This window comes from Phaethon lepturus, unplaced genomic scaffold (assembly GCF_000687285.1).
Source record: "Phaethon lepturus isolate BGI_N335 unplaced genomic scaffold, ASM68728v1 scaffold6780, whole genome shotgun sequence".
Taxonomy (NCBI): domain Eukaryota; kingdom Metazoa; phylum Chordata; class Aves; order Phaethontiformes; family Phaethontidae; genus Phaethon; species Phaethon lepturus.
The window spans coordinates 100,830-114,994 of NW_010509818.1; the positions used below are offsets into that span (position 1 = coordinate 100,830).

At 39.3% G+C, this 14,165-nt stretch overlaps 1 protein-coding gene across 1 annotated transcript in view; it reads right to left on the bottom strand.

Moving 5' to 3' along the window:
* Nucleotides 1–14,165, bottom strand: part of LOC104620762 (receptor-type tyrosine-protein phosphatase kappa-like) — a 106,900-nt gene that overhangs the window by 64,494 nt on the left and 28,241 nt on the right. The window contains 2 exon segments of the mRNA XM_010287101.1: nt 6,375–6,411; nt 9,362–9,635. Of these exon segments, the coding sequence (XP_010285403.1) occupies nt 6,375–6,411; nt 9,362–9,635 (311 nt within the window).

Sequence of the window (14,165 nt, forward strand, 5' to 3'; positions counted from 1 at the left end):
ATTATAAGGGGAACCAAGGATATTCTATTGCAGTTAAAAGACTAATGGGTTTTGTAAAAACAGTACCTTTCTACCTTTATGTTTCCATATTCTTTAACAACGGATGCAAAACATTCAATGCTGATAATCTGATTCATGAAATAACATTCATAATAGCTGAAGAGACCTAAGAAACCAGCACCTACTAAAACAGCATGTATGCCAAGATGCTGATCTTTCACTTAGAGCAGGTAATGTATCAACATTCATTCTCTAATATTTAAATGTAAACAACAATCCTCTACCCGAATTCTTACTTTTAGAATGCTTATTCTTTAGGGCACGTCTAAGGTTCCTAACATTTCAGTTTGCTTATAGCATCTGCCCAAAGTAATTTAAGTATCTAGGCCAGCAGAAATACTGATACATTTCAAAATCAAGGAAAGCTAATATTTATTATATACTTTGGACTCAAATTTTCTTCATTCTAATGGCCGATTTTTTAAAAACACTGAAATGTATCACTAGTGTTTCCTCTTACAAACTTATCAATTTTAAAAAAGCTAGCCTTCAAAGCCAAACTAAATTTAATAAAAGAATGTTTGCATGTAATACTTACTCACTAAGCAATGTATTTAAAAATAAAGTTGGCTGGTAAAGCAATCAGATTTATTAATTGTACTTACTAGATTTACTCATCCATGAAACTTTTCTGACCAAAAGCAGAACTCTTAACTCATAAACACTCTTTAAACACATAGTAATAAGCCCATATTCCTGAAGACTTGGGAAAGGGTCTGGAAACTAGAAAATTCTTCCAATCATAATTATTCTCAAATACAGTTAAAAGAAATGGCTCCACTCAGGCAATGTCATAAGCATAAAAAACATTAGGTAATTTAGAGTTTTTTGCTGTTACCCTCAGAAGGAACCTTATTTCTTTGAGATGTCAAGCAACAATCAGAAAAGAGTACTTCTCTTTGGTGCCTTACAATAAAGAATATGAAACACATTCTCTTAAAATTGTTGTCCCATGTATATCAATCAGGTAGCTTCACCTAAAAAATGCTGTTGTTGCATTAAATTCCTTTTTACTCAGATCAAATTTTGGAAATTGAATTCCATGTTTTTGTTACTCTCCGCACTTATATGAAAATACCCACATTATAGGTTGTGTGTCTGGAAATCTGGAGGTGTCCCTCAGTTAATTGCTTTTTTATAACCTTCATCAAGTATTCCATCAAAGGATCATTCCATTTTTTATTTACAACTAAAGGTATCACTTACCAGAACTGGCAAATGTGGTTGCTTGGTGAGCTACTGCAATTTCACATACAAAACAGGCAAATATGCCATGCTAATATTCTGTTTCCTTCTTTGGAAAACTCAGCAAGTCAGTTAAAAGCTCCTCTTTGTGAGATAGAAGACATTATGCAAAAGACCACCAAAGTTTAAACATATTCATAGCTTTTTCCCATGAATGAGTGAAACGAAAGATGTGACTTAGGCAACATCTGCATTCTTCTCTAAATTCATATTGCCAGTTAGGTCTCCAGTGCCTATTATGATGGTACAGCTAAAAGTCATTGTAGGAGCATTGATCCAAACATAAAAACAACAGTGAGAGAAGCTTCATTTCATATACATTTAGCATCTGACATATTTCCTCATTTGTGCATTAATCAGTAGCAGACATATCTGAGCATCCTGCTACAGGAGGTGATTTGACTTTCACAAATTTCCCTAAGAGCAGAAACATCATCAGGAACAATTTCAAGGAAATAATTATGGTCTAGACAGATTTATGACTTCTAAAGACCTAATCCAAAGCACATTAATGTCAGTGGAAGGACTCCCATTGACATCAAAGGCCTTTGGATCAATCCCCAACTGCTGTGGGAATAAATTCAGAGCAATAATGATGGTGGACTAAATGCACACTTGCAGTTGAAATGTTATCACCCAGACCTTTTTATTCCTCAAATCAGATTAAAAAGTCATTTTCTGCTATTTCACAATTACTTCCAGATGCACATCATCTCAAATGGCATTTTCATCCATCTGTATGAACCAACGTGCACAGAGATAGAGAAGTTCTACACTGCCTGAACTAATAATACAAATGAAAACCACAAGGGAAAATAATTTTGGAGATGATGAAGTTCATGTTTTAAATGCAGAGTGAGAAACCTTGGGCTTCATTTGTTCCTTCTAACTACTTTGGGATAGAGCTCCCAGGTCCACCACCTTATTTACTGCCATGGTAGATTTCTTCTTTTCCAGTATTTTTCTCTAGTCCTTTAAATAAAACAAAAGAATACACCTAAATCAGCATTGACTCAAACTTGGCAGCCTAAAAACTGTCAGAAATGTCAACTTCATATACTCTCTGCTTAATAACAGTTCTGCTGTCCCTTCTGTCCTCTTAAATGTCTATTTACATGCTAAATAATTTGAAGCATCACTCTTCTCTGACCATGTTAATCTGGTTTCATTCCCTTAGCAGTCAATAACATTTTAGACTGTAAAATGAAATGCCAACGTTGTGTGTGAGTGGCAATCCATTCAAGGTTTTACACAGTCAAACTCAACTCTGAGATGTGACTGATCAGTCATCAACATCATGTGTTAACTCTGAAGTGCATGCTGTGGGAATCATGCATTTTTTATTCACTCCCCTAGCAACACTTTGGGTAGGCAGGTTCAGTTACCAGGTATTCATTGTGATATGAGCATGTTACGGACTAGTTAAACTCTGCCTTACCAAATTAGTTTCAGGAAGGTTAAGAACTTTCTTTAGGGAATTGTATGTAACACTTTTTTGTCAAATAACACACATTTCCTAGCATAATTCCATCTTTCCATTCCTAATGAATATCTGACCTATTACCTCTGTAACAGGGTCTCTGTACCCTTCTCTGCACTTCAGAAAACAAGACTTTTTTTCTCCTTCTTCAGTTACTATGTGCAGGAAATGAGATTATTAGTGACTGGGTAATGCTACTACCTAGATTCAAAAAATAAGAAGGTAGAGAACAATTAATTGTTGGATTTTTTTTTTTTTTAATATATTATGCTGATCAGTGGTTATTAAGAGGATCTGAATGGGAAGGGAATTCTGGTTGAAAGAGGAAGGCAATATTGACAAAAAGTATCCAAGGAATTAAAATGGTTCACAGTTCGTACATTTTCTGGGCTACACTTGCAATGGAAATGGTGCTTTAGGCATGTCCTACCCACCACCTGCGTCACAAAGAGGTATTTTTAACCTGGGTTTCCTCAAGAATCAAAGCTTATGTGAACAGATTGTGTACATGTGTGCAACTTTCATTCCCTCTCGCCATGTCTAATAACTTGGGACTCTCTTGGCCAATTCAGTCCAATCTGCAGAAGGGCAAATGTCACAAAGTCATTAAATTCTTACAAGCTTTGTGGAAATAGGTGTCCAGACAGAGGGGGAATCCTATTATTACCCTAAGTCAGGGGCATCAAAAAAATCACTCTGTCATTCATCCTTCAGCTGCAAGTACACAGGAGACTACTTTTTAATCTGGTGGTGTTCCAATATTTTCTTCCATGAAAAATTAACCCTGTATTTTAATACATCAGACACTAGTCAGCCTCTCAGCTTACTCTAAAACATTTTTTCAAGACACACCAAAGGCAGCAACATACTTTAGTCATGATTTGGCACCATCTTTTAGATGAGTTCACACTTCAGTGCATTTTGTTATCAGAAGCGCATGAGAACATTGCACCTGGAATATATGGACTGAAAAAGTATGAGCACTTCAATTTAAATTTACTGACTTTCATTAGTTTGACACCAGTAAACAAGTATTCCATCAATTCTCAAAGGTAGAAGGCAACCCATGGGAATATGTGCAAAACCCCTTATGCATTAAAATATATGTAAATTATGTTAATAGGGAACTGTCCAAGCAAAAAAACCACAACCAATTAGTCGGGGAAATAACACATTTAAGAAAGTTAAATTATCAAGATTATAATTTCAGGGATATGAACTTCGCCAGCACCAAACCATGACATTACTACCGTATTTTTTTCCCCGCTTTACATCTTATTGGTGTGAATATACACAGTAGATAACACCATAGCCTTGAACGAGGTAAAGATGAGAAAGTACCTTTGCTGGTAATACTGAACTTCACTACCAGGAAAATTTTGTCTTGCCTTTACATGCATCTTTAATGTCGTTCCTCTCCCCACCACTTCCATCCCAGCTCTTAACGGTTTTTAATGCCTTTTCAACATGTTCAAGGCAAAATTCAGTTTGGCCAGCTGTAGGCCCCTTCAAGTCACAGGAGATGACAGAGAATGACACACTACTTTTACAGCTGAATAGTTTAGACAGTTTGCTGGATTTTAAAAGGGTACATTAGTTTTACCGGGGTGCGTCAGGTAAGATGAGACAGTCCTCTTTTCCCTATGAATGTATTACAAATTTAACCAGACGTCTCCTAGGTCAATTATTCAAAGCAAACTTACACACTACAAAACAACAGCATAAACAGATAAACATATACATAAACCAATATATTAAGTATACTTTTCTTCAACATCAACAAATTGTGGTATTATTTTTACAATGAAAACATGGGGGAAAATTTCAGTATCAGCTTTTAAAAAATGATTTAGAATACCAATATAACTCGTTTGAGAGATGCAAATGTACGTGACTTTGAAAGCAATGTTTCGTATTAAATGCATTCCTTCAGAGCAAGAGAAAGCATTTGCTTCTAATGTTGCTTCCCCCAACATTTCACATCAATTAAAATAAAGTCAGAGAAAACATTCTGGTTTTTAGTTCCACATCCAAGGAGCATAGTACTGACACATCAGGCAATGCAGTTACTTCGCGAAAACATGTCTTCAGCCAGAATGGCAAAGGCAAGGTTTATGCACGATGGTAGGAAATGTACTACTCTTTTCCCCTTTCCTTCAGACTACAGCCATTGGGGTGCCGGTGACTGCTAGGGCAGAGGAAGGCATACAAGCAACTACCAGGACTACTGCTCCCGTGAACGTTGCTTTAACATCAGTGGACTGAATATCGTTAAGTAAAAATATTTTCCTCATAAGCTAGGTGAACTCCTTCCCCATTTTGTTATTACTGTCCAGAAAATTTATGAGACCATTGCTCTCCTCTTCTTCGTTCTACATTTCTGCAGTACATTAGGATATTTCTGAGCCTTTCAAGACTCTCCCTTGACTCAAATCCCAGCAATACATGCTTGTGGTACATAAATATTTGTTTATGCAAATATATTTTAATTCAAACATTTAATCTTGCCAGGTAAACATAAGAAAGATAATGCTGATGTACTTTTCACAGAAGACTTAGCTCACGGTTTTAATTTCCTGTTTTTATTAGCTTACCTCACTTGACGAAAATATTAACACATCTTGAGAAGTACATTTTATTTTCTGGTTTCTCAAGAAAATGCTTTGTTGCTACCACCTCATTAGAGGCATCAGCTTTTAGCTAGAACAAGTTTTAAACTGAAAGAAGCTATTGAAAAAATGGTGCTGATGTGCCACGACAATACTTTAGATATGAGCAAGCAATATATAAAGTTGTTTTTATGCTGAATATCAATATGCAATTAGAGAGAGACAATGTAAGTAGTGCTGGGCCTCTGCTGAGTACTCTTTCAGCATTTGTAAGCTCCTTTCTTGTTTTATGTTGCTGGAGTCTATCAAACAACTCTCATGTTGACACACTCAAGTAACCAAAATGAGCAGCTATAAATACAGTCAAAGCAAGAGATAACAATAAGCAGAACAACTAGGTCCTCATTTGAAGATGAAACAGCATTTTTGAGTGAGCAGTATGTGATTAACCCACTGTATGTGGGGTCAATATGATTTATTCTCACAGCAATGCAGCCAGTCTTAGCCCTGGGCCTCACTTGCTACCAAAGACATGAGCCTTCCTCAAATCAACCCTCCCCTATCTCTAGCTAACACTCTGAGCTCTTACTTAGGAAAATTAACTATCATGTCCTTCGTTTAAATTGTTTCCATCCCCACTTAGAAAGAACTGTTAGCATAACAGACAGTTTAACCAAGTGTGCTTCCTAGTCTCCAGTCCATCTATCTGTCGCCTGCAATGCTCCAGCAGCCTAAAAGCAGATTTTGAAAACCAGAGATGGGGAAAAAAAAGGAGTGCTTATTTTGTCTAAATTCTGAGTATTGCTAGAACAGTACTCTCTTGGCCCAATACCAAAGAATAAAAAGCAGTACCCCATTACATTTTAAGACAATCAAGTGGTTCAAATTAGAAGGACAGTACTGGCTTCAGTTCAAACATTTAATAGAAATGCCACATTTCATTAAAAAAGCCACTTTGCATGGAGGGACAAACCTCTTACCTTTTGTAGCTATTCGAACACACTGAGTTTTGGTCTCCTGTTGAGGAGGGAAAAGAAAAGAGTCAGATCAGGTTGCTGCTTCTTGCCCTCCCTGGTCCATAAATTCCTCCTAGATCTGCTGATCAGCTGGGGCAACCCAACAAGGTGGCTCAGGGCTCTGGGCTTAGCACGGGAGGAGGCTGGGTGATGTTGCCTTTACAAAAGCTGGATGAAACCTAGACATTGGTCTGTACTACTCAGGACAATGATAGGGAGAAAAGGTGCAGGACAGCCCAAACATAGCAAAATTTCAGATTATTCCAATCAAATGGGAATCATGCCATAAGAATACAGAGAGAGGTTGCAGTGGAAGAAAAGGGGAGGACTGGTGCTCCTATTTACGTCCTGGCACAGAAATCCTGAGCCAGTGTTGACCTCCAACAGTGCCATGCAGTAACAAAGGTACACTTGCTCAGCACTGTCTCCAAATTGATGTCTTGCTGCATCCTGACAGTCTTGAACAGAGTAACCTGAAGCACACCAGCAAGGTGCTCCCTCACGCTTCTGAGTGCGGAATGAGCACAGAAGCAGCCCAGGTACCCCTTCACATACGACACAGTTAATCTACAACCTATATGATCTGCCCAGGAAAGACAGTGATTTGACAGCCATGTGCTTCAGAAGCTGCACATGCAAAGACAATTTGTATGTATTTTACTTTTTTTCTCCCCCTTCAAAAGGTTGGTCAGCAATTGAAAAAAATTAATAGAGAAATGACTTGGTTATGCACAGTTTGGACAATTTGAACAGACAAGGGTCAGTCATAAATGGGTTTTCTGACGTTTTTGTACAATGTGCAGTCATTTTAAAGGCAAACATACTGAAATAGCATAAGGTTGCATGAGAGGATGCAGCTGCTATTGTATTAGATCACTCTAAACAGTATTAGCATGTAATTAGAAAATATAATAATGACAGTTTCATTCTGTAAAATATGCTCCTGCCAGTCCTGCACCCCCCAGCACTCCTTCCCTGAATATATCCCCTGGGATCTCTCTCCTCTTGATCATTCCTGGGCAACAGGTAAAATATGGTGATGCTGTTTCATAAACACAGCTTGTAAAGAACGAGCAAAACTCCGAGTTGGGGCTTCCCTTAAGTATTCCATAAAGACAAATTTTCAATCTAAATGAAGCCCGGCAAAGTTTATCCATATAATCTTACCTAATTAGCATTCTCCCCAGTTACTGGATTTATTTGTCCACTTCTGTTCAAAATGTCTGTGAGGATCACAGAGTAACCCTCACCCCAACCCTATAGTGTGTTTCAAAGCATACTTTACTTCCCCTTGACTATTTTGGTGATCCCACTAGTTTATAGTAAAGCACCTGTTTAAATATTCTGCAGCTCAGAGGTTATCTTACAATCGCTAGATCTCTATCCCTGCAGAATGCAGTGCAATCCCCCCAAACCTCCCCCCAAATCCCTCTAGGAACAGAAATCTGATCCAAGGTTTTAAATCATACCAGAGAAAAACATTTTATGATTAAACTCTCTGACAAACTGAAATCAAGTTCAAGTTTAATAAAAAACGAATGTGTTCTTCCCTTATGTTCTACTTATCTGTCAAAATGTAAAAGCCAAAATAAAGATCTATTTTTGTATTTAATATTTTATTTTCTCTTCCCCTCTCATTTATTTCTTGGGCAATGAAACAAATTTCCTTACAATTTAGTCTGCTGGAAGCCAATGAGAGCAAAGGGAATTATTTGTAGGAGATGAGGGAAATATGGATGAGTGTCTAGCAGTTACCTTCTATTTTGCTTTGATAGCTTCATACAAGTCTATAGATAAGAATTAAAAAGAGGTAATGGTCTCTTCCATCAGAAAAAGCATCCAGTTCTCAAGCAGCTCCAGTACAGTTTCATTAGCTCCTGCTTTGTCCCCATTCTGACTTGGTGCATATGCAATTTTCATAAACATAGGTAGAAGGTGAGATTTTCTTCAAAAGACTCCAAGGCAAGGCTGCCTGATGGCTAAGATTTGTTTAGTCACCACAGAGGCCCAAACGTAAGGAAGGGTAAACATAGCTTCTGCTCCTTTCTGATGGCTCTGGTGCATCTCAGCGGCTATCAATCTAGCTGTCCTTCCAAGTTCCTTTCTGACCTGCCTGGACACTTCATATGGAGACTCCTATGGACATATTACTGCAACTTCCTTCAGTTTTCTGAACTATAAATCAAAATTTTAAATTTTTAAATATCTGAAGCTTCTGTGTCTACCACGTCTTCCCTCCTCACCACTCACTTTCCTCTCCCTCATTTTCATTTCTGAGAAGAAAAACCATTCAAGAGCAACAGCACGGGGCTTGCAGAGCCACAGTTGTTCCTCCCACCTGAAACCTCCCTCCCTGGAGCTTTTCCCCCTTCCGTTAGCATAGCCAGCCAGCAGCAGTACTCAGCGACAGAGTTAAAAATGAAATACCAATGAAGTAATGAAGGTGAGCAACAGCCATACTCAGCAGTGGAGCAAGCCTGAAGTACACCTTTTCAGAAAGGCTCTCGAAAACACACCATGCGCCTGGGGTTGGTTTTGCTCAAGCAAATTTTTACTTTTTATTTGACATTCAGTGCGAGAGTCTCAAAAAGTTTGTAACGTTTTATTAGCCCACTGTTTATCCTGCTGTAATTTAATCTTCTAAAGTGCGCAAGCACTGAGAATTGGGGAAAGGGCTGTGGATGTTATTTACCATGGAGGCAGAGTCACAGCACTGAAATTACTTCACTCAGACGATTACTACGAGATGTATTAAACTCTTGTCTCGTAGCAGTTACTATGACACAAGGGCGGTGTGAAATGTGAATGGCACACTGCCATGCTGCCACAGCACGGAAAGGATTACAGCAGTGCCCCTGCCAACACCTACTACGTCCAACTTCGACAGTCCTAATTGTCACCATGAGCATGTCTTTGACTTCTTCCATGAGAAAGGCGCGGTTGGTACTTACCTTCTCAACACTGCTCATGGCTTGGAAATAGATGTTGTAGCCTTTCCGAGGAGCCAGCGGCGGGTTCCAGAAGCCCTGGTAAGTCCTGTTGTCACCCACGGTAAAGGGGGCTGGCTCTGGCAGGTTTCCTGGGGGCAGCTCAGCAGCAAAGTAGTAGGGTGACCCTCCACTAAGAGCGGTCTGGTAGGTGACGGGGATTTGGTAGCACTCCATAGCACCCGTTTCTCGCTTTGTTCGGTGCGGGTGCAGCTCCTCAACAACAATCTGGTAGGCACTAGCGAGACAGAGGAAAAACAGCATAACTTTAAGGTCACCTGCTAGGGTGAAATGTCAAGTCTCATAAAAATATTAATCCAATTGCTTTGTGTAAACTGAATAAGAAAAGAGGGAAAGACAGCAGATGCATGGAAACCAAGAAGAAACAAAGGATTGAAATAGAGCAAAGCTATCTAATTCAGCCATTGGAAATAAGCAGCACCCATTCTTTTCAGGAAAAAAAACAACAGAAATCTATACACAACCTTTGAACAATGATTTTTTTTTTTTTATTTTTTTAGGGCTTTTTTCTTTTGAAGAAACACAGGACTCAATCTGACTTGAAACTACAATAGATTAAACTCTTGGCTAATCGGAAGCATCTGAAGTTAGCATTTTCCTTTGAAATTATATTAGAGAAAGCTGAGCTTCAAGGCCCAACATAATGACTGCCTCAAGGCTGTGCTTGAAGCACCAATTTGCAGTTGTCATATCATTAGAGACAGAATGTGCTGACAGGCTTCTCCACCTCTTGACCTTGCTGTGGCTTCTATCTTGGCTCAGAGCTATGCAGATCTAAAGTACAAGTGACATGCTGTAATACAAGCACAGATGGACAGAAATCTGTCCATTCCACCAAAATAGACTGCCTCATTCCTCTACAGTTGTCAATGATAAAACGTTACAAATTGCTGAAGCAGATGGCATTCGGCCTATTAAAACGCCATCCCAAACTCCCAATACCTCTCTTGAAATGGTCCATGGCTTGGTCACTTTTCAAAATCACCTGCTCAAAATAGAACAGGTAATTATAATTCTTCTTCCTCTTTTAGGGGAACTACCTAACTGCAGGATGTTACCAAGTCATTATCAGTTTTCTCTGCTGTGCAGAGGTACAGAGCTTACACACTGCGAGCAGGAGGCAATGCTTCAGTCTGTAAGAAAAAAAGTGGTTTTTGGGTTTTAAGAACTATATGTATGCACACACACATATACACACATGTGTATACATGCACACAATTTCTCATTTATATGCAGATACATTTGAGGACCTTATGAAAGATTAGTAAGAAAATATGCCTAAGCATGTAGACAAGACCTGAAGCTATTCAATTAAACTCACAGAATTGCCTGTCTTGGTTTTGTTTTAAAGCTTTCTAAACAGAAAAAGTAAAATTGAACAGAGTTCTCGTAGCGCCACTGCATTGCTGCAGGGACTCCGAAAGGCAAAGACAATCCTCCTCATTTCAGAACTTATGGGGCAGCATTAAATTATTTTGTCAATTTTCTCGGCTACTACAGCCCAGAAAACCCAATAACTGTAGTGGCAGAGATGAAGTATGACACTGGGGAATGGAAGAAAGGAGAGAAGAAAAAATAAGAAATTCGTTTCATGTCGGTCTTGAGCTGGAAGAAGTAGTTAGCATCCCCTTTTCCTAACACCTAAAAAATGAAGGAGGAAAGCCTCTTCCCTTTCAAAGTGACCAAGAGGAATATAAAAAGTCACTTCATTTTTGAAACTCTAGGTAAAAAGAAAAATGTAAACGAAAAAAAAAGGATGAGTTACTTCCAGGGATCTCTGTTTCTCATAAACTGTCTGTGAACTGAACTCGGTAATAAATCACCTTCTGTGGTAAACTCTGTGTATTAACCATGTCCAGCTAATGTGGCCTGCACCGACAAATCACTTCCACAGGAGCCCTGCGCACCCAGAATCTTTCTTTGTGCTTCAAAATAAACGTCCGAGCAAACAACCCGAAAAGCCTCGCCATTTTACAAACTTGACAGGATGTAAAATATTCAAAATAATTTTTTAATATTTTGTCTGAAGGGAAGAAATGACTACCGGCCTTCATCCCCTCCCCGGCTTGACCCTGGGCCCAGGTGGGGTGAAAACCACCGCTCCCGAACCGGGCAGCCAGCCGACTGGAGAGTACTGGAAACGCAGGCACCGCCTCGCTGCACCTCCCTTCTGGAGCCTTCCCTCGTGAGCTGCCAACCGGCCCGGACCGACACAAATTCATCTCTCCCACGTGCCAGGAGAGGTGGGAACTTGTCCTCTGCGACGCCTTGCCAACCCGGGAGGAGAAAGCCAGCAGGGAGAGCGGCAGGATGGTGCAGCGTCTGCACAAGATGGAGGCAACCGTCCCCTGGAACGGCCCGGTTTGCCCGGAGCCAAGATCTACCGCAGTCACCAAATTAAACCCCTTTCTCCCCTCCCTGCTCCTGCCCCGCCATTCTATAGAATGAGGGGCCAATGAGGTACCTTTTTTGTAGAGGCACGTGTCCTTTTTAGGAGTCAAAGTCTCTTTGGAGACCAAAACAAACCAAAAATCAAAGATGAAGGGCATGAGAGTTAAATAGTAGCAAAGTCTCTTAATGGCATTCTCTAAAATCATGCAGTAAGTTCTGAATGTGATATAAAAGGTATGGCAAAATTTTAAGCGTGAGATCACAGTAAAGTGTGACGGTTCTGAAAAATTTTTCAAATAAAAGTAATTTACATAAAATATGCTTCCAAAAATAATGCTTTTTGGGCGCCTACAGCTGAAAATCTACAAAATGTGGAAAATAAGAAATAGATATGCACATTGTAGCCATCTGCTTTTATAAAATTACTGTTAGTTAAAGAAAGAATAGCAAATGACAGAAAGTCTTTAAAATTTCCAATGAGGCTTTATTTATTTATTTTTAAATTTTCACAAAGTATCTTTTAAATAAAAGATGTGCCTATCCTCTTTGGAGAAAGGGGATCTGGCAGTATTTTTCATGCAACATTATAGGCTAACAAGACACGGAGGAATACAGTCATTTACCTCTGGGCCCTTTGTGATACCATCTGTTTAAACCCATTTGCTAAACACTATAGTGGCCCCAAAGCAGCACTGTTACTCTGTGTACACATAACAGTGTTTGGAAAGGACACCCTGCTGTAAGGTGTGAAGAAAGAAGCCGAAGTTAACTTTGCAACTTGAAAAGCAGGGTGTTCACTGGCTGCAAATGTCGTCTGGTATCAGGCTGTAAGTGAAAGTTTAAAGGCTATGTACTCTGCTTACCCTTGCATTTTTACATATTACTAATCCTAGCTCCAATTATCTTACATTTTCTACATATTTTTTGTGTTATGGTGGGAATTCAATTATTGAGAGAGCTGTCTTGTGACTGGAGCCGAGGGAATTCCTACAATAGCATTTTTTTTTTCCAGTCTTCCCATACAGCAAAGAGGAATAAAAGAAAGAAAGAGAGAGGTGTGTGAAGTCTAGATGACAATATTCCTTCTCCCCAATGACTAAATAAATTCTGAGCTATTCTGAAGAGTAATACAAATTTCAGAACCTGCTACATAAATTGTCAGGATTATAAAGGCCAAACAGGTGTCTGAGACAGCTAGGTAAGCAGAGAAAGTGTTGAAGATATTGCAGGTGAAGAGCTTCTCAGCTGAGATTTTGCATGAAGAAATTATTTTTCATGTCAAAAAACTCCCCCCCCCGCCCCCGAGAAAACCTGCACAGTATCTCCCTATTGACCAAGACAATTACAAACAGTCAAATGAGGGCCCCGCCAACAGATCTTCCTTTCCACCCCTCCCTAAAAATTCAGGCTCCCAAAGAGATATGGCAGTGATGAACATGTTGTTCATACTTCAGCCCTATTCTGACTAGGCTTTAATACCAGCTGGAGGTCTCCTTCTACGTGTCTCGTGGAGACAAAGCATCCTCTCCTTTGACAGTTGCCAGACTGACTGAAAGCCCAAGTTACAACCCCAGCTCTTGGAATTCCTGACTGACAACTAACTTTCAGCTGCTCCCTGCCATGGTGCACTTCATTAGTCTTGTTGCAAAATGAAAACATCCTGATTTAGCATATGGAGGTACAAGAAAAACACTTTACCAATCAAATAAAATGAATTTCAGTTGCCTATGCTGATTCTGATACATGCTCTTCATAATCCTCATCTGCAGCAGGATTTGAAAACAAAAGATTGTTTTGCTGGTGCTCAGTCAGGATCCCTTCAGAAAAACTACATCAACAAATCATATCTTCAAATGAATCACTGAAGCACCGCTGATGCTACCGACTGGGATCTCATCCACGAGATTGATGGTGAAATGGTACGCGCTTCACAGGGAGCCTGAGCCATCCAGCCTTGCCTCCCTTTGCATTTCTAGTTTGTAATTTGGTTTAAAACTTCAGGAGGCCGTAAAGAATGCTAGGGATTACACGGTAACACTTGACAGGGAAGATACCATTAGAGTCATGTTTAAACCGTGATGACTATGGCACCTAGTGTCTTAAAGAAATGATTGACAGCCGCACATAGATTATACTTGAGTTAAGGAACATCTGTTAACTTGAGTTAAGGAACATCCTCAGCTGATGGAGAAGCTGAGCTACAACAAAATCTGATCGTAATATACTTCTGTTTGTAAAAGCAAGACAGTATTAGACTAAGCTTTTTTTTTTCTCCTTTTCTAATTTTTTTTTTTTTTTTAAACATGGACCTACTGCTATTAAATAAAATGATCTTTTGACCACTTGCAGCTCCAGG